Source organism: Rosa rugosa, chromosome 3 (assembly GCF_958449725.1).
Source record: "Rosa rugosa chromosome 3, drRosRugo1.1, whole genome shotgun sequence".
In the NCBI taxonomy this organism is placed as follows: domain Eukaryota; kingdom Viridiplantae; phylum Streptophyta; class Magnoliopsida; order Rosales; family Rosaceae; genus Rosa; species Rosa rugosa.
In genome coordinates, this window is record NC_084822.1 from 39,431,782 (window position 1) to 39,449,579 (window position 17,798).

General features: G+C 39.9%; 3 protein-coding genes across 3 annotated transcripts in view; all 3 read left to right on the plus strand.

Moving 5' to 3' along the window:
• LOC133737707 (endoribonuclease Dicer homolog 3-like) overlaps positions 1-11,558 on the plus strand; it is a 21,358-nt gene extending 9,800 nt beyond the window's left edge. The window contains exons 13-25 of the mRNA XM_062165212.1: positions 6,618-6,836; positions 6,939-7,204; positions 7,311-7,579; positions 7,669-8,201; positions 8,305-8,390; positions 8,516-8,733; positions 8,955-9,164; positions 9,390-9,863; positions 9,950-10,222; positions 10,310-10,636; positions 10,725-10,929; positions 11,026-11,137; positions 11,264-11,558. Coding sequence (XP_062021196.1) covers positions 6,618-6,836; positions 6,939-7,204; positions 7,311-7,579; positions 7,669-8,201; positions 8,305-8,390; positions 8,516-8,733; positions 8,955-9,164; positions 9,390-9,863; positions 9,950-10,222; positions 10,310-10,636; positions 10,725-10,929; positions 11,026-11,137; positions 11,264-11,471 — 3,400 coding nt within the window. The 3' untranslated portion in view covers positions 11,472-11,558. The remainder of the gene's footprint in view (positions 1-6,617; positions 6,837-6,938; positions 7,205-7,310; positions 7,580-7,668; positions 8,202-8,304; positions 8,391-8,515; positions 8,734-8,954; positions 9,165-9,389; positions 9,864-9,949; positions 10,223-10,309; positions 10,637-10,724; positions 10,930-11,025; positions 11,138-11,263) is intronic.
• On the plus strand, positions 366-6,569 carry LOC133735400 (uncharacterized). Its single transcript, XM_062162817.1, has 2 exons — positions 366-1,396; positions 1,773-6,569. Exon 2 carries the CDS (start codon positions 1,774-1,776, stop codon positions 2,896-2,898), a length of 1,125 nt encoding a protein of 374 aa, XP_062018801.1. The 5' UTR covers positions 366-1,396; position 1,773; the 3' UTR covers positions 2,899-6,569.
• Positions 11,559-13,511: 1,953 nt separating the features above from the next.
• LOC133739584 (protein kinase and PP2C-like domain-containing protein) lies at positions 13,512-17,636 on the plus strand. Its single transcript, XM_062167369.1, has 2 exons — positions 13,512-13,639; positions 14,446-17,636. Exon 2 carries the CDS (start codon positions 14,614-14,616, stop codon positions 16,588-16,590), a length of 1,977 nt encoding a protein of 658 aa, XP_062023353.1. The 5' UTR covers positions 13,512-13,639; positions 14,446-14,613; the 3' UTR covers positions 16,591-17,636.
• The last annotated feature ends 162 nt before the right edge of the window (positions 17,637-17,798 follow it).

The window sequence follows — 17,798 nt, forward strand, 5'->3', positions numbered from 1 at the left end:
AGTAAATGCGAAGAAAAATGTCATAAAACGACCTCAAGAGGACAATACCCTCGAATAAACATAACTGGCGTTAATGAAAGAGACTCATGACCAAGCCAACGAAGGAGCATCCATCAACGGGATTCCCCAAAAAAAGGAACACATCTGCTGATTCATTCTTAGGTCGCCATAGTTAGCAATTCCTACCTCACATTCTCAATGCCTTCAAAAGTTCTTCTATCACTGTTGATTGTAATCCCCTTCTTTTGGCCCGTGGACTTGTCCTCAGCAGGACACTCAAGATACCATTTGCATCAATATCAAAGCAAACATCAAATTTGGCTTGACCTTTAGGAACTGGAGGAATGACATCAAGTGAAAATTTACCTAGAAAGTGTTGAAGGATATCGACATAATGTGTGCCTCTACAAACTAGGGTTTGTTGTAGAGTTGTAATAGGAGTAGTTATAGATTCCCTAATTATGTTTGGACTCTATTACCTTTACGGTACTTTGTAATTCCCTATATATAGGGCTCCTATTATCAATAATACACACAACTATTTCTACACAATTCTATTATCCTACAACACGTTATCAGCACGAGTTCTAACCCTAGCTTCAGAAAAGAAAAGAAAAAAACCTAGAACTTCCTCTCTGCCGCCAACCCAAAACAAAACAAAAAAAAAAAAATCTCCATTCCGGCCTGCCTCAGCCTCACCTCATCTCATCTCACCTCACCGGCCGAACCTGCAAACCCAGCAGCCCAGCCCGGCCGGCCTCCTCCCCAGCGCCCCCGCGCCCAGACGCCTGCGGCTCAGCACACCAGCCTCACCCCAGCAGCCCACTGCAGCCCCTGCTGCCTGCACTGCTTCCTGCGCGCTGCTGCCTCCCTGCCAGCACACCACAGCCTCCCTGCCACTGCGCTGCTCCTGCTGCACGTCCCTGCCAGCCTACCGCGACCCCGCAGCCCGCTCAGCAGCCCTGCAGTACGCTGCGACCCCGAGCACCGCTAAGCAGCCCCGCAACCCCGAGCACCAGTACGCTGCTTCCCTGCACCCATACCACCAGCGAACTGCAGCAGCGACCCACTAGCAGCACCGCCTCCGATTTGCACCACCAGCAGCAGCCCAGTCCGCCTGCAGCCTAGGAGGAAGAAGAACGAACGAAAGAAAGAAGAAGAAGACCGAAAAAAAAAAATAATAAAAAAAAGAGAAGGGCTGGGCCCGAAAAAAAAAAAAGAAAAAAAGGGAAAGGGTTGGGCCCGGAAAGAAAAAAAAAAAGGAGAAAGAAGAAAAAAAAAAGGGGAAGGGAGAAGGGCAGCCCACCAACTGCCATTTCCGACCAGATTCCAGCGATCTTATTTTAGCTACACGCCTGCATCAACACGCGCGTGTCTTCAAGCCAAGAACAATCACGTAAGTTTTTATAATTAAGGTTGCTGCTTTCTTGTATTTAAATTCCTTTTATTTTCTGCAAATATTGGAATATATGTTGCCAAATGAGTTTGATATTTAACAAAGCGGAATTGTGGGGATTCACGCTTAACGAACTAAGAGTGTTCATAATTAAACGAACTAAGAGTGTTCGTGTGAACTAAGAGCGTTCACAATGCTTGGACTAAGAGCGTCCGTAAGCATCAAATTGTGACCATATTAAAACATCATTGTTTGGTCTAATCCAAAAGAGATTCTTGGAAATTGATTTCTTGGTAGCATAGCTCGGAAATCTTATTATTTAGTTTTCGTGGAAGTTTAGCTCCGAAACTAATATATTTTCTCTTCTTATTTTCAGGATGTCGAATGAACCTAGACTCGACTTTCCCATGCTTGACTCAACAGGCTCAGATTACCACAGTTGGGTAACCGATGTTGAGAACCATCTCACTTCAAAGGGAATATTACCCATAATCCAGGCACCTAACCCGGATCTTGTGTTCATCAGAACATCTGCAAAGAATGCTCAAGCAGTTATCTTGATGCGACGTCATATGGACAAAGCACTCAGATTGGAGTATATGTCGATCAAGGATGCAAGAGAGCTATGGGTAGCGCTAGAAGAGCGTTTTGGCAATGTCCAAGATTCCCTCCTCCCTGACTTGAAAGTTCAATGGAACAATCTGCGCTTTGCTGACTTCAAGTCTGTTGCTGAATATAATTCAGAGGCTCTTCGCTTACAATCCATGTTGCGATTCTGTGGACAACCTGTCACAGAGCAAGAGCTAATTGAGAAAACTCTCTCCACCTTCCCCGTCTCAGCCATTGTGGTATCAAAGCAATACCGTACTGAGGTTAATGCTGGACGGATCACGAGGTTTCATCAGCTTATCAATATCATATCTGTAGCTGAGAAACATGATAACATACTCGTGAGAAATTATAATTCAAGGCCCATTGGAACTAAGAGCGTTCATGAGGCGAATTATAATGCACCCAAAAGAGGGCGCAAGGAGCGAAACCCTAATGAGGGACATGAAGGACGTATGGGTCCATATAACCGCCCTAATAAGGAAGGAAACCGCAAGTTTGGTGCGGATACACGTGGTGGCAATGTCACACGTGGGGGAGATGGTCGTGGTCGTGGTCATGGTGGTTGCGCCATGGCTCGTGGTGGAGGTACCATGGGTCGTGGTGGTGGCACCAACCCTCCTAGGGAACGCCCACAACGTGCACAACGTGCACCTCAATTAAAGGGAGGCAACCGCAATGATGAGTGTCATCGATGTGGATCAATTGAGCATTGGTTCAAGCAATGCAAGGCAAGTGAGGAACTAGCTGCAAGATACAGGGCATATAGGGACCTGAGAGAGCAAGAAGTGTACCTTGCAGAAGAAGAAGAAGATGGTGGAGATGTCAATCTCACCATAGAGGACTTCAAAGCTGAAGATGAAGTGCACATGGATGCAACAGACTTTGATTAGATTAGTCCTTTTTATTTTTCCAAGAACTTTTGTAATGGCAATTTGCCTTAGTCAATAAATGACAATTGTATTAACTCTTTCTTATGTGGCGGACCCAATAAAATGTGATGTCTAGGAAAGTCATTGAGATTATTGGTACTTAAGAGAGCCTCGCTCCACCAACATCTCTCTCTACTTCCCTGGTCATATTTGATTGGAGTTACCAAACGGATAGAGTGACTACAATGTGTCTTACTTTGATTTTATTTTGGATTAGACTTTGGAAACTTTGATGTAATCATTGGCTATTAATAAAGTGTCAATTCTTTTACTTAATGTCTTGGACATACATTAATTCGAACTTTATTATATAAGAGCCAATGTTTTTCATGTGGAAACACATTATGAGAATGGACAGAGTTCCTTTGCATCACCTCTAATGACTACGAACGTAAACGAGTATTAGAGAAACTTATGTGTCGCTCTAGTGGGTTGTATGCAACCACTATTTGAGTTATTGAATCCAACTATGTCATGAGAGACGACTTATGGGATTTTGGCACATATAGGCTTTGACATGATGATCCGTGTATTAAAGACTTTACACAGACATCCATTTTCAGAACGAAGAAAAGTAAGAACCAAGAATTGGTTCGAGGAGCTGCACATGCGCCTCATGGCGTCATGATTGTGCAAAGACAGGCCATACATGGCCAGTGCCGCCTACCCCCTGCGGCAAATACATGGCATTGACGCCATAAACTCCTCTCTCTACTTCTCAAGTCTATTGTGACATTATGGCTTAACCAAAACCTTCATTGGTTGATTATAAAGCCCATGTTTCGTTCTGTAAAGCCTGTTATTTAGGATTGAGACCATCCTATGCAAAGGAGATTGAGGAAATAATTCCATTCTTACAAAGAATCCAAGGGAATTCTATGGATTTGATCAACCAACTTGCGGACCATATAGATGTTTTATGGTGTTGGTTGATACGCAAACACGCTGGTCACGTGTTGTGCCATTATCCACTCGTAATGCTGCTTATACTACACTCCTAGCACATAACATATGGCTACGGGCTCACTACCCAGATCATCCCATTCAGTCAATTTGACCTGATAATGTTAGAGAGTTTACATCGACAGTTTTCGATGACTATTGCATATCATTGGGTATTGATATCAAGTATCATATTCCCATGTACACACCCAATTGATCTCGCGGAAAAGCCACCATTAAACGACTACAATGGTAGCCCGGACATTGGTAATGCGCACCAATATTTCCGCTTGGGTTATGCAATATCGCATGCAGCTATGCTAATTCGTCTACGACTCATAGCAGCCACTCAACTTTTATTTGCGTTACAGCTAGTGACTGGGTTCGAGTCTAATATCTCGTATTTATGCATATTTGAGTGTGCGATTCATGTGCCAATTGCGCCGCCACAGCGCATCAACATGAGTCATTGCAACGAATGCATATATATATATATATATATTTGTTGGACATGAGTCTCCAACTGTAAGTCCGCTATGTAGAACCCTTGACAGGCGATCTCTATTTCGCTGGATTTGCGAATTGTCACTTTGATGAGACAGTCTTCCCGTCGTTAGGGGGAGATTAGAACGTCAATGTTCAACAGGAACGACAGGAATTGTCGTGGTCTGTCCCCACTATGTCTCATCTTGATCCCCTAAAAGTGACGAGATCACATATACTTGCTGCAAACATGCCTGCAAGGATTGATGTCCCCACAAGAGGACATGGTGCCACCCAGAGAAGATGGGTACTGCACCACTACCATGGATGGTAATATGGTGACGCCACAAGGTGGCATAATGGCGTCATAGGCCATGGGTTCCGCTAGAGAGCGTAGGAGACCCATAGGTTCGATGGATTCTCTTCCTAAGAAGAGAGCGAGTTTGGCACAACTTGATCCATTGATCATTGATACTCAAAATCCATCTCATGAGAATATTTTGGATTGTGGTTATGTCCAAGAGACATCGTTGGGGGACGCCTCAATGTTAGAACCAATTCCTGAGAATATAGAGATCTCTACGAACTACACTAGTGTACATGAGGACGTGGAATTATTGAGACCAATGACATCGAACCTTACTCCGTTGAAGAATGCCAACGTAGAGAAAATTGGCCTAAATGGAAAGATGCGATCCAGGTTGAATTGGATTCACTAACGAAGAGGAAGGATTTCGGGCCTGAGATGCCAACACCTCCTAACATAAAACCTGTTGACATTAATAGGTCTTCGTTAGATAGCGTGATGAGAGAAAGAGATGGCAATCTCGCCTTATGGCGCAAGGTTTCTCACAACGCCCTGGAATCGACTACGAGAAGACATATTCTCTCGTAATGGATGTCATTGCACTCCACTACCTTGTCAGTTTGGTAGTTTCCAAATAACTGAACATGCAGCTTACGAATGTGGTCACTACGTATTTCTATGGGGATCTAGATACGGAATATAATGAAGGTTCTTGTGGACTTTGTTTACCCAAGTCAAGTGGCTCTAGACCACGGAGCGCATTTGCAACGAGGTTGAAATGCTCACTAAAATGACTACTTGATTGGGAAGGGATATGATGAACTATGCCCACGCGTTTCCATGACAAGTTCCGGATTTGCAATTGTCGCGGTTTATGTTGATAAACATAATTGGAACCCTTGTGAGTTAAGGAAAACCGCTGAACACCTGAAATCCGAGTTTGAGGGGAAGGACCTTGGGAGAACACGGTTTTGTATACCGTGTCAATAGATGCTTAGACATTTTTGATAAAGTCAAAGATGCACCATGGTCGTCCGTAGTCTTGGCCCTAAAATGGATCCGTTTCGTCCCAGGGATGATGACGAAGACGTGTTAATAGCAGGAATGCTTACTCATGTACAATAGGCGCATTATTGTACTTAGCACAATACAAGACCGGACACCTCAATTGTTATGAACTTGTTGGCTAGATGTAGCCATGCGCCAACGCAACGCCATTGGACTGGTATAAAAACAATCTTTCAATACTTGAGATGTACGATTGATATGGGCTTGTTCTATCCCTACAGAGAAAAGAGATGACGGAAGTGTGGGATCGGACCCCACAAGGCAAAATGCCACCTTCCGTGCTCCTCATCCCCTCCATCAAAATGACAACAAGCACTTCTAAATATTGAAGTGAACCATATCCAATCAGAGGATAATGTAGCGGACTTATTTACTAAGTCGTTACCAAAATCCACCTTCGAGAAACATGTGAAGAGCATCGGATTGAGAAAGTTATCCGAACTCCCATGATTGTAGCAATCAGGGGGAGATATTGACATCAGGGGGAGGCATGATGTCTACATGTTCGATCTCGAAGAGTGAAGGACGTGTTGTGCTCTTTTTGTCCTTCGACCAGGGTTATTTTTGTCCCACAGGGTTTTTGTTACCTGGCAAGGTTTTTAACGAGGCAACAATCAAAGCGTCATCACCAAGTTTGAGCGGCACAAGGGGGAGTGTTGAAGGATATCGACATAATGTGTGCCTCTACAAACTAGGGTTTGTTGTAGAGTTGTAATAGGAGTAGTTATAGATTCCCTAATTATGTTTGGACTCTATTACCTTTACGGTACTTTGTAATTCCCTATATATAGGGCTCCTATTATCAATAATACACACAACTATTTCTACACAATTCTATTATCCTACAACAAGCATGATTTTTTGACATATTTATTTATAGGGACAAGAAGAAGCAAAGAGACCATCTCTTTGACATAATCAGGAGTGAGTACTCAATGACAGATACGTCGAGAAATCGAGATCCTGATGGATGCAATTTAAGAGCTTGTAACTTTGAGGATGCAAATGCATACTATGTAGAAGCTACTGGAGCATCAATTACTCCAGACTCTAGTGTCAGCCTCATGTATCGGTACTGTGAAAAGCTCCCTGGAGATAGGTATGGAGATATGTAGTTCATTGTCTTCTCTCTTTCCTCAAGTCTTCATTCATTTAAGGAGTTGGTTTTCTACATTTTCAAAATGTTTACTGCAAAATGTAGGTACTTTATTCCAAGGCCAAATTTTCACTTCAGACTATTTGAAGGGTTGTATCAGTGTGAAATAACATTACCTCCAAATGCGGCTTTTCAAACACTAGTTGGTCCTATGAGTAGAAACGGTCATTCATCAAAGCAGCTTGTATGCTTGGAAGCTTGTAAAATGCTGCATAAAATGGGTGCTTTGGATGATCATCTTCTCCCACATGTCGAAGTGCCTCTTGATAATGAAGTGATTGTGAAAAGCAAAGAATTATCTGCAGGTGCTGGTATGTAGGATTGATTACATATTGTTTTATGTCCAAATGTTGAGTTAAAAAAATGTCTCATCTTCAATCCACTGAGGCTTTTCAATTTGACATATTTTGTTATAAGGAACGACAAAAAGGAAAGAGTTACATGGGACGACTTGCATTCATGCATTAAGTGGAACTTGGGGAGAGAAAGTTGATGGTGCCAGTTTTGAGGCCTACAAATTTGAGTTCTCCTGTAATGTTGATGAGACATATTCAGGATTTGTACTACTAGTCGAGTTGAAACTTGATGATGACGTGGGAAATACTGAAGTGGATCTCTACTTAATTGCAAAGACGGTCAAAGCTTACGTTTCTTCATGTGGAAAGGTGCATCTCAGTGCTGATCAGGTGAGTTACTTGGCAAAAATCCTACTGCACTTTCTTCCATCTTTTGGAAAGGACTTCTTCTAATTCTGATCTTTCATTTTTGGAACCAGATAAAGGAAGCCATGTACTTTCAGGAATTTTTCTTTAATGGTTTGTTTGGGAGATTATTTCTTGGATCCGAAGCAAAAGGGACAGAAAGAAAATTTCTACTTCAGACTGAAATAAAATCACTATGGAGCTCATTGTACAGCTATTTACTTTTACCGACTGAGGCATCTGACAGTTCAAATAAGAAATCTTGGAACATAGATTGGACGGGAATCTGTTCCTGTGCTAATGTGGTGGAGTTTCTTAGGAAACACTATTCCAATGGTCTTGAGCATTTCAAAGGCGGTAGAGGAAATATATTACTTTCTAGGACTGGTTCATCCATGACAGATCGCAAGGCTGAAAATTTAGTCCAGTTTGCTAATAGTTCAATTGACGTCAATGATCTTGAAGATGTGGTAGTATTGGCTATTCACACAGGAAGAATCTACTCTGTTATTGAAGTTGTTAGTAGCATTTCTGCTGAGAGTCCCTTGGAAGAAAATGCTGATGCTGCCTCATCAGATTATACTTATGTCAAGTACTTCAAAACAACGTCGGTGATTATTGATCTTTTACAATGTCTTTGGAGTTATTCTGAAATGTTTGTTTTATCTCAAATACATATAGAACTTCATAAAAACATGAGCCTTTTCTAGGTATGGGATTGTACTCAAGTATCCTGGACATCCTCTATTGCGGTTGAAGCAAAGTCATAATGCACATAACCTGCTTGTTGATCAAGGTTTTTTAAGTTTTATACATGGATCGTTTGTTACATGTTTCTGCTTGCTTTTTGGGTCTAATGATATTTAGCTATTTAACATGCATGATGGTTTAATAGTGACTAATTTCTTCTAATTGGAGCAGGTGCGTCATCACCAGATGGTCTAGTTCAAGAAAAGCAACAAGCTCATGTTCATATGCCACCTGAAATCTTAGTCAGTATTGATGTTCGAGTTGACGTTCTAAAATCATTTTACTTACTACCATCACTAATGTATCGTCTGGAGTCCCTAATGTTAGGCAGCCAAATTAGGAAAGAGATCAATGGCCAGTCTAGCAACTTTTATATATCAAGCTCATTGGTAAGTAGTTTTCAGTTATTTGGTTCAAGTGTTCATTTCACTTCTTAGTTTTTCTAATTCCAAATAAATCCTTCGAGTGCCTGCCATTGTTCCTGAGCTGCACTCATAACTGAAAAGCACCAAACGAGAGACTCTTTATAGAGAAAGACAAAGAACTTGACTTCAGATAGAGTGAGAGTATATATATTTTTATCTGCAACATAATTCGAAATTGTTATCAGATTCTAGAAGCACTCACAACACTTAGATGCTGTGAAAATTTTTCATTGGAGCGTTTGGAGTTGCTTGGAGATTCAGTTCTCAAATATGCTGTGAGTTCCTACCTCTTTCTTAAATATCCCGAGAAACATGAAGGACAATTAACTGCTCGACGAACAAGAGCTATTTGCAACTCAAACCTGCATAAACTAGGAACGAAAAACAAGTTACAGGTATGTGACCTTATATATAAATATAAGCATGCAGAAATGTTAGCTAGTGTTGTTCATGTGACACAAATCAGTTGCTCCATAATTATGTCAAGTTGTTGGAAGATCCTATAATGCATGAGCTTGCGTTAGCGTCTGTAACTTAAACATGAGACATGAATATTGTTCTTCAATACTTGACTGATCAATCACCTGGAAACATGAATGAATTTATTTCATATTTGACAGGGATACATACGAGACAGTGCATTTGAACCACGACGTTGGGCTGCTCCAGGGCAGCTTTCTAGATTTCCAGATCCATGTCAATGCGGAGTGGATACTTTGGAAGTGCCCTTGGACAGTAGATTTCAAACTGAAAAAGCTGTCAAGGTTGGAAAATTCTGTGATAAAGGTCACAGATGGATGAACTCAAAAACCATTGCTGATTGTGTTGAGGCCCTCATAGGAGCTTATTATGTTGGTGGAGGATTGTTTGCTGCATTTCATTTGATGAAGTGGCTCAGCATTGATTCTGAAACCGGACCCTCATTAGCTGATGAAGCCATTACAAGGGCATCACTTCGATGCTACAATCCCAAAACTAAGGAACTTGCTAACTTGGAGTTGAATCTTAGCTATGAATTTTCAGTCAAGGGCTTGTTACATGAGGCTGTCACACATGCGTCTCAGCAAAAACTAGGTGCCAGCTACTGTTATCAGGTTGCAATTGATCTTCCCTTCAGATTTTAGTTTTTTTTTTTTTTTTTGTCACATTATGGTATAGCTCATTTTTACTTCTTGGACAGAGGCTTGAATTTCTTGGAGACTCTGTGTTGGATCTGCTAACTACACAGCATCTCTATCGCAGCCACACAGATATTGATCCTGGATTGTTGACTGATTTGCGGTCAGCTGCTGTTAGTAATGAAAACTTTGCTCAAGCTGCTATTAGACAAAACCTTCATCCACATCTTCAACATTGCTCTGGGTTACTTCGGAGTCACATAACCGAGTATGAGAGGTTGCTTACAGAAGCTGAGAACAGTACCAGCTCACTGGAAGACATTAAGGGTCCAAAGGTAAGTCTATATTCCAAGTTTCTAACTGCCTGCATTCTATTTTTAACGAAGAACTAAACTAAATGGAGATTCATTTTTCTGGTACAGGCTCTTGGTGACATGGTGGAAAGTATAGCAGGAGCTATACTAATTGATACAAAGCTTAATCTTGATGAAGTATGGAGGGTCTTTAAACCAATATTGTCTCCAATTGTGACCCCTTCTAGTCTTCAATTGCATCCGCTACGTAAACTGTCTGAATTATGTGATTCACTTGGGTACTTTGTGAAAGAAACATGTACTAAAGATGATACACTGGTGCATGTGGAACTAAGTTTGCAGCTGGAAGATCTTCTTTTGGTTGGAAACGGCTTTGACCGGAGTAGAAAAGCTGCGAAACATAAGGCAGCTCGTCAAGTGTTGAAGGCACTCGAGGTTAGTTATTGTGGTACTTCTCTTCTAAGTGCCTGAATATAATTTTTTGATCAATTTTCTCACTCCAAGTATATCACTATTCATGCAGAAAAGCATAGAAAGGAGAAAGCATTATTCTGATATGGATAGTGACATCTGCAGCAACCTAACTGATGAAGATTTTTCAGAGCCAATGAACCATGGAAAGCAGAATATGACAACAATTCAATCATCTTCAGAGTCAAAAACAATAGATCCTACCCAATCCAACGACTGTTCTAATGAAGTCTTAAGTCACAACATTGCAACCCCAGGTTTAACTATGTACCATATTAATTATATACATTATTTATAAATATGAAAATAAGCATCCAAGTATTTACGTATTTGCTTTTGGTTTTTGTTGCCAGTTATTGGTCCAATCGATACGAAAAAAGGTGAACCTCGAAAATCTCTCTTTGAGGTATGTAAGAAATTGCAGTGGCCAATGCCTGCATTCACAACAACAGAGCAGAAGTCAAGGTGATTCCAAAATTCCGATGAATCAAATTGCTGGTCTTTTTAAACAATTTTTTTACTTTTTGAGTAGTGATTTTCATTGTTCGATTTCCTACTAGGCTAATAACTAGTGTACTCCTCTTCCTGCAGAACTCCAATTGAATTCGGTGAGGGTTCTGAAAAGAGAATAGGTTTCAGCAGCTTTCAATCAAAAATCAGCTTGCACATACCCAACTCTTGCACTATTGTATGCAAAGGAGATCCTAGAGCCGATAAGAAGACTTCCATGGATTCTGCAGGTGTTTCCATGCTTCACGAGCTTCAACGACGGAGAAAACTTGTCATTCTCCAGTCTTGATATGTTATGTATAAAAATACTAAGCCTCGATCAGGCTCAGGGTTTCATCGTAGGATGAGGATGATGCATGGATTGATTTGTAAAATCTTATACAGTAAGTATAGTAGTATAGTTACTGATTAATCATAATTATTGTAAATAGTTTACTATTTATGGGCATTCTTATAATTAGTCAATAAGGGCTGAAATATAAACTCTAATCCCACCTCTATACATAGAGTGGTTCTTTGCATAATAATAAAATTTTATTTTCGGCCTCTCATTCTCTCTTCCTCCAAACTCTCACGACACATTATTATTTATTAGCACGAATAGCTAAATCTACTGTTGCAGATTATCTTCTGTAATTACGAATTGTTAATTGTGTATTGCCAATTAGAAGAGGCGAATCATTTTCTGAAATTGTGGATTGCCAATTAGGAGAGACAAATCATTGTTCAATCAACTATCATTATGTTGATTCTACAACTAAATAGGTTTTCTAAAACTAATTTTAATTTCTGTTTATCAAGCCTTGATTTTATGAACAATAATCACCATGAAGCATGAACCCTGTTTTGTTTGTTATTTCAAATTATGTAATTTCATGCTTATTAAACCGTGATTGCATGTAAAAATCCTCCATAATGCATGAACACCAAATCTATATGATTGATTAATTTGGAATACATATATCTATCACCTATCCAGAAGGTGTGAAGTTGTGAGCCAGACACGAATCTAAGCACTAGGCCGAAATGCAAATTATTTTTGCTCTTACTCAGTTTCGAACTCAAGAACACATGATGTGTTGTGGTAAATCGATATAATCTATGTCTCGAACTCAATGAGTGAACCTAATCTATGTTTCATTGTGGTACCACCACAATTTTTTTATCTACCCCATGTCGGTAAAAGGAGAATATGTAATGACTTATTTTAACTTGAGTTTAATGATAAATCGATATAATTTTATTAAAAAAGAAAATACAATTCTATTCTGGCCTCTCTTTCTCTCTTCCTCTAAACTCAATCTTTTACGTTATATTTTACTACAATAATGTAAAATATATACAAGGAAGCACGTACATAATGAATAAGCTTGACTTGACTATTAAACAGTAGTTGTAGCAGAATGCAAAAAGTGACATTAGGTCATACAATAAAAAGGGGTAGGAATTTAAAAAAAAAAAAAAAAAAAAAAGGGGTAGGAAACTGGTTATACACAAGCACAAAGAAGCTAGCTGCTAGGAAACTGCTATGTTTCTGCATGTGTCACTGCATGTATCACGCAGTTTCTCATTTCAACTTCATCACTGCATGTATCACGCAGCTTCTCATTTCAACCTCAGTACTGCTTCCAAAATAGTACAGGACAATATTCTTCCTTGATTCTCACGTACAACCAATTTCTTTCGAGGATAAGATTGTAGTTGGGAACTTGGGATAATTAGAAATCTCCGAAAGATTTCGGTTTTTGCATAGTTCTCTCCTTAACTTATACTAATTAAGATTGCGCCAAACACTGTCGCACACTTAAAATTTTGTGCTGAGAACATGTATAAATTTTTTAAAAGAAAAATAAAAAAAAGGAGAAATTCCCAATGAAATTTGAATCCTCTACGTGTAGATGTGATTACAAAGAGGGGGGAACTCTCGAATGATCAGTCTATTTCTTCGAGTTTTTAGATTTTTTTTAACAATGTCATTGGGCAACACAGTTACACAGAAGAGCTAATCTCCCATAATCTCTTTCTTTCTTATTTCTTATTTTTTTATTTAGAAAAAAAAAATCACTTGTTTTTTTTTTTTTTGTGTTTTTAAAATGGTAGTTGAGTGAGCTACCACTCCGGAGCCTGGAGCAACTTTGGTATATTTTTTACAAGCTGGGGTTAAAATCAGGGACCTTCTATAACCAGGAAAAGCCCTGCAGCGTCCGCCATACTTACAGTCTAGCATGCTTCCACTAGACCAATCTAATTGGGTTAGAAAATCACTTGCTCTTGATTACCAACGTTTTAAATAGGTCGTACACACAAAATCCACAGATCAATAAAATGCCACATCAGCACTTGGATTTTATATAAGGCCGCATTTAGTTCATGCTTTCAAGAGTATCCAGAAAAGAAAAGCAAGTAGAGAAGAACTAAGAAAATCAGCTCGTGTCAAATTCTGAGCGGGATTTCAAGGTGAGTTCAATCCTGGAAACCCATTTCAATTCTCATTCATTCTGTGTTTAGCTTACTGAAGTTTCTATATTGTCTACCATTGGCTTAGTTTTTGAAGTTGGGTATTATCTGAGTTTTGATTCGATTTGGTTCCCAACATAGAATTTGATTAGAATTTACACACAGAGCTCTTCAAAAGCTCCAGGCTTTTTGTAGATTTTTAATTAGGATTGATTGGTTAAACTTAAGGTTCAAAACCAGAGGTCTGCATTGCCAAAAAGTGTTCTGATTTTCTGACCCAGTAATCTAAAGTTCTGCCATTCTTTCCATTTTTTGAAGTCTCTGTATTCTGAAAAGTTGTTATATACATGTCAATGGGTATTTAAGACTTGGGACTCACATGAAAAATCAATTCTGTAGAGTATGTTATGATTCTTCAAAGTGGAAACTCAGCTGTAGGAACTGTTGGGACCAGCAATATTGTCGTGATGTTTACTTGTTCAAATGTGTTCAGGGCCATTAGAAATGAAATTGGCATTTTAAAGTTCCAGAGAATGAAATAAGCAATCATGTTCATATGAAAGAAAGAGTTGGGCCATTGCGAAATTGGCGCATCAGAACTTCTCCGGCATATACACTTTGCATCTTTATTTGGAACTTCATATGATCTTTAAACGGCCTCAGGTTTTAGATAACTTTTTCATAGAATATGTCGTATAGCAAACTGTGCAAAAAGTAGGATTGTGCTTTTCAATATTTTGTACTTGTCAATTGGAGCATGAGTACTAACTGTACTATGTCAAATGTGTTTGTATTTTATTTTGCAGGGATATGAAGCTACACTATCACTTGGAATCCAGTTATGGACCGAAGCTTCCAATAAACTGAGCTCCTTCCTGTACACTAACACTCGTTACTCTTTTCAAGCCTGTGTTTCCTACCTGAAGTTGTTAGTTTCATCTTTGCCACCCAGAGAGAGGCAGTCAGAGTCAGAGATGGGGCTAGAAATTATGGAGCCAAATACTTGCATTAGAGGTTGCTGCCACAGCAATTCCATTCCTCTACATCTTCCATCTTCCTCTTACACTATCCTCAAACCTATTGCTCGAGGGGCAGAGAGTGTTGTATATGAAGCAGTTTTGGATGGAAAGAAAGTTGCTGTAAAGAAACCCATCTTGTCTACTTCTGAAGACATTGATAAGTTCCACAAGGAGTTACAATTGTTATGTAAATTGCATCATCCCGGATTGGCAAAACTGGTAGCTGCACATGCAAAGCCACCCAACTACATGTATTTCTTTGAATATTTTGAACCTCCCAATTTATCCGAGAAATTACACGCGGAAGAATGGAGTCCGAGTATCAATCAGGTGCTCATGATTGCTTTCCATTTAGCATCGGCTTTGCAATATCTGCATAACCTTGGGATTGTCCATAGGGATGTGAAACCGGCAAATATTCTTCTTGACAAAGATCTTTGTCCACACTTAGCAGACTTTGGTTTGGCAGAATACAAGGAAGATCTTAAAGGAGTTTCTGTTGAAAACTGGAAGTCATTGGGCAAGCCTACTGGTGGTTTTCACAAAAGAAATATGGTTGGCACCCTATTGTATATGGCACCTGAGTTACTAAAGAAGGAAGTACATACAGAAAAATCAGATGTTTACAGTTTTGGTATAGCAATCAATGAGCTTCTTACTGGTGTTGTTCCATATACTGATCTTCGTGCAGAAGCGCAGGCACACACTGTGCTAGAGATGAACTACACCGAGCAGAAACTTACAGCAGCTGTGGTGTCTGATGGTTTGCGACCGGTTCTTGCTGGTCCTGAGTCTGGTGTACCATCAACTTTAATATCACTGATAGAGAGGTGTTGGGATGCAACTTCTCAAAACAGACCTTCGTTTGATGCCATAGTTGCAGAACTTGGTACAATTTTGGAACATAGAAAGAGAATAAAGGAACCTGCTATTGCCGATGGCGAAGCTCATAATTCTGTTGGTGATCAGCACGCAGATGCTGCAAACAACTATCATGTTTATCAAGAAGGTGTTGATTGGTATAGCCGGGCAGAAAAATTCACCAAAAGAGCTCATGAAACTAAATCTGTTACGACCGTCTGGCTCGATGCTTCAAATGATCCTTTGGCATACCGTCCAGTTCTTTCATGGGGATCCTTTGCTACATGTGGGAGAAGGGAGACCATGGAGGATACACATTTCCTGTTGCCCCATATGGATAATGAAGAGGATATCCATTTTTTTGGAATTTTTGATGGTCATAGAGGTGCAGCCGCTGCCGAATTTTCTGCTCGAGCTTTGCCAAGATTCTTGCAAGCTGTAAGTTCTATTAGCAGTCCAACTGATGCTTTAGTGGAAGCATTCATCAAGACAGATGTTGCATTTAGAGATGAACTTGATTTTTGTCGTAAATCCAAGAGAGTCATCCAGAAGGATTGGCATCCTGGTTGCACTGCAGCTGCTGCTCTTATTGTTAAAAACAAGCTTTTTGTAGCCAATGCTGGTGATTGCAGGACGATATTGTGTCGGGCTGGCATCCCTGTTCTCCTAAGCAAGGATCACATTGCAAGCTGTCTTGAGGAGAGAAAGCGGGTTATTAATGCAGGAGGACAAGTAAAATGGCAAGTTGATGATTGGCGGGTTGGCCTAGCTGCTCTTCAGGTCACTCGTTCCATAGGTGATGATGATCTAAAGCCTGCTGTAACTGCAGAACCTGAGATAAGTGAGACTATTCTATCTGCAGAAGATGAGTATTTGGTTATGGCAAGTGATGGACTGTGGGATGTCATGAGCAATGCAGAGGTTATAAGCATAATCAAGGACACTGTGAAAGAGCCTGGAATGTGCTCTAAGCGATTGGCAACAGAAGCTGCTGAGCGTGGCAGCAAAGACAACATAACAGTCATTGTTGTCTTCCTTCGTCTTGTATCCACCGCTGAGAGAATTTACTAGATTGGTTGCTTGTTTTTGTACTCAGAAGTGCAGGTTGTGCGGACATTGATTCAAATGTAACAAGAAAATTCCTAGCCAATAAAAAGAAGAAGGTTATGTATCGGTAACACCTCATCTGGAAGTTGTATGATACCGATAATATTTATAGAATGAACATTCAATTCATTGGATAATATACATAAAATTTGCATTCAAATTATTGGATTCTTCTGTCAGATTCTGGGTTGACAATTGGTCTGGATGTGGTACTTTGAGCAGTTTAGCTACTGACCCTAGTTGTATTGAAAGAGATGGTCTTGTGCAGGAGTTTTGGAATGATACTGGTTGGGATTTGGTTATGCTTCAGGCTTGTGTACCTGTATTTCCGAGGTCTTACAATGGGGATGCTGATAAAGTTATATGGACTCAAACTTGATATGGTTTTTCACGGTGAAATTCTGCCTATCAACAGCCCTCTGCTTTTTTCTGATATCTTTCACCTTTTACGCTTAATGGTGGCACTGGATCCTTTAATGGTCTGGTTGGTGCTGGCATGTCATCAGAGACGATTCTGGAGGTCGGATTAATGCAGAACATTGGCGCAGGGGAGGTGCTACAAATTGAGGCTTGTGGTTAAGTTTGCTTATGATTTCCCATTTTAAAGCTTCAGGTGGAAACTGATTCTGCGGTCTTGCTTAACCTGGTTCAGAGTGAGGATGTGGACTTTCATCTTCTTGCTTATGATCTTCGATATATGGCAAAGGGTGTCTGCTACTTTTCACGCCCCTAAATGCAGTCATCGATACTATTCGTGATCCTGAATTATGTTGAGTCTGCAAGGATAATGTGTTTTGCATTAGCAGCCTTTGGGTTTCATAAATATGAGATCTCTCTGACTCAAATAAAGTCGAACAGAAAACAAGAATGCAATGAACGAATCTCTTCTCTTTCCACGTCAATCTCTGAGTTCAAATATCTGTCCAGGATACTTGCTTCAATTTTTGTTATGCAGAAATGGTCGAGTTCCGAGTCTTCAACAATTTCTTTATAATTTGTTTTTCCTTTAGTTTAGAGAGAAATGTGCACTTTTTTGTATCTATTTCAATTTTAGAGAAAACGAAGGAAAAGAAAAAAAAAACATTCATATATTTATTGCAAACTCTAAAATTATAAAAAAAAAAGTTGGAAGTTATTACCCTCTTATGTTCTCTAAATCTATTCCAAATTAT

What these genes read in the sequence shown, in the direction of transcription:
- LOC133735400 (XM_062162817.1), top strand. Translation starts at nt 1,774, where the DNA reads ATGTCGAATGAACCTAGACTCGACTTTCCCATGCTTGACTCAACAGGC.
- LOC133739584 (XM_062167369.1), top strand. Translation starts at nt 14,614, where the DNA reads ATGGGGCTAGAAATTATGGAGCCAAATACTTGCATTAGAGGTTGCTGC.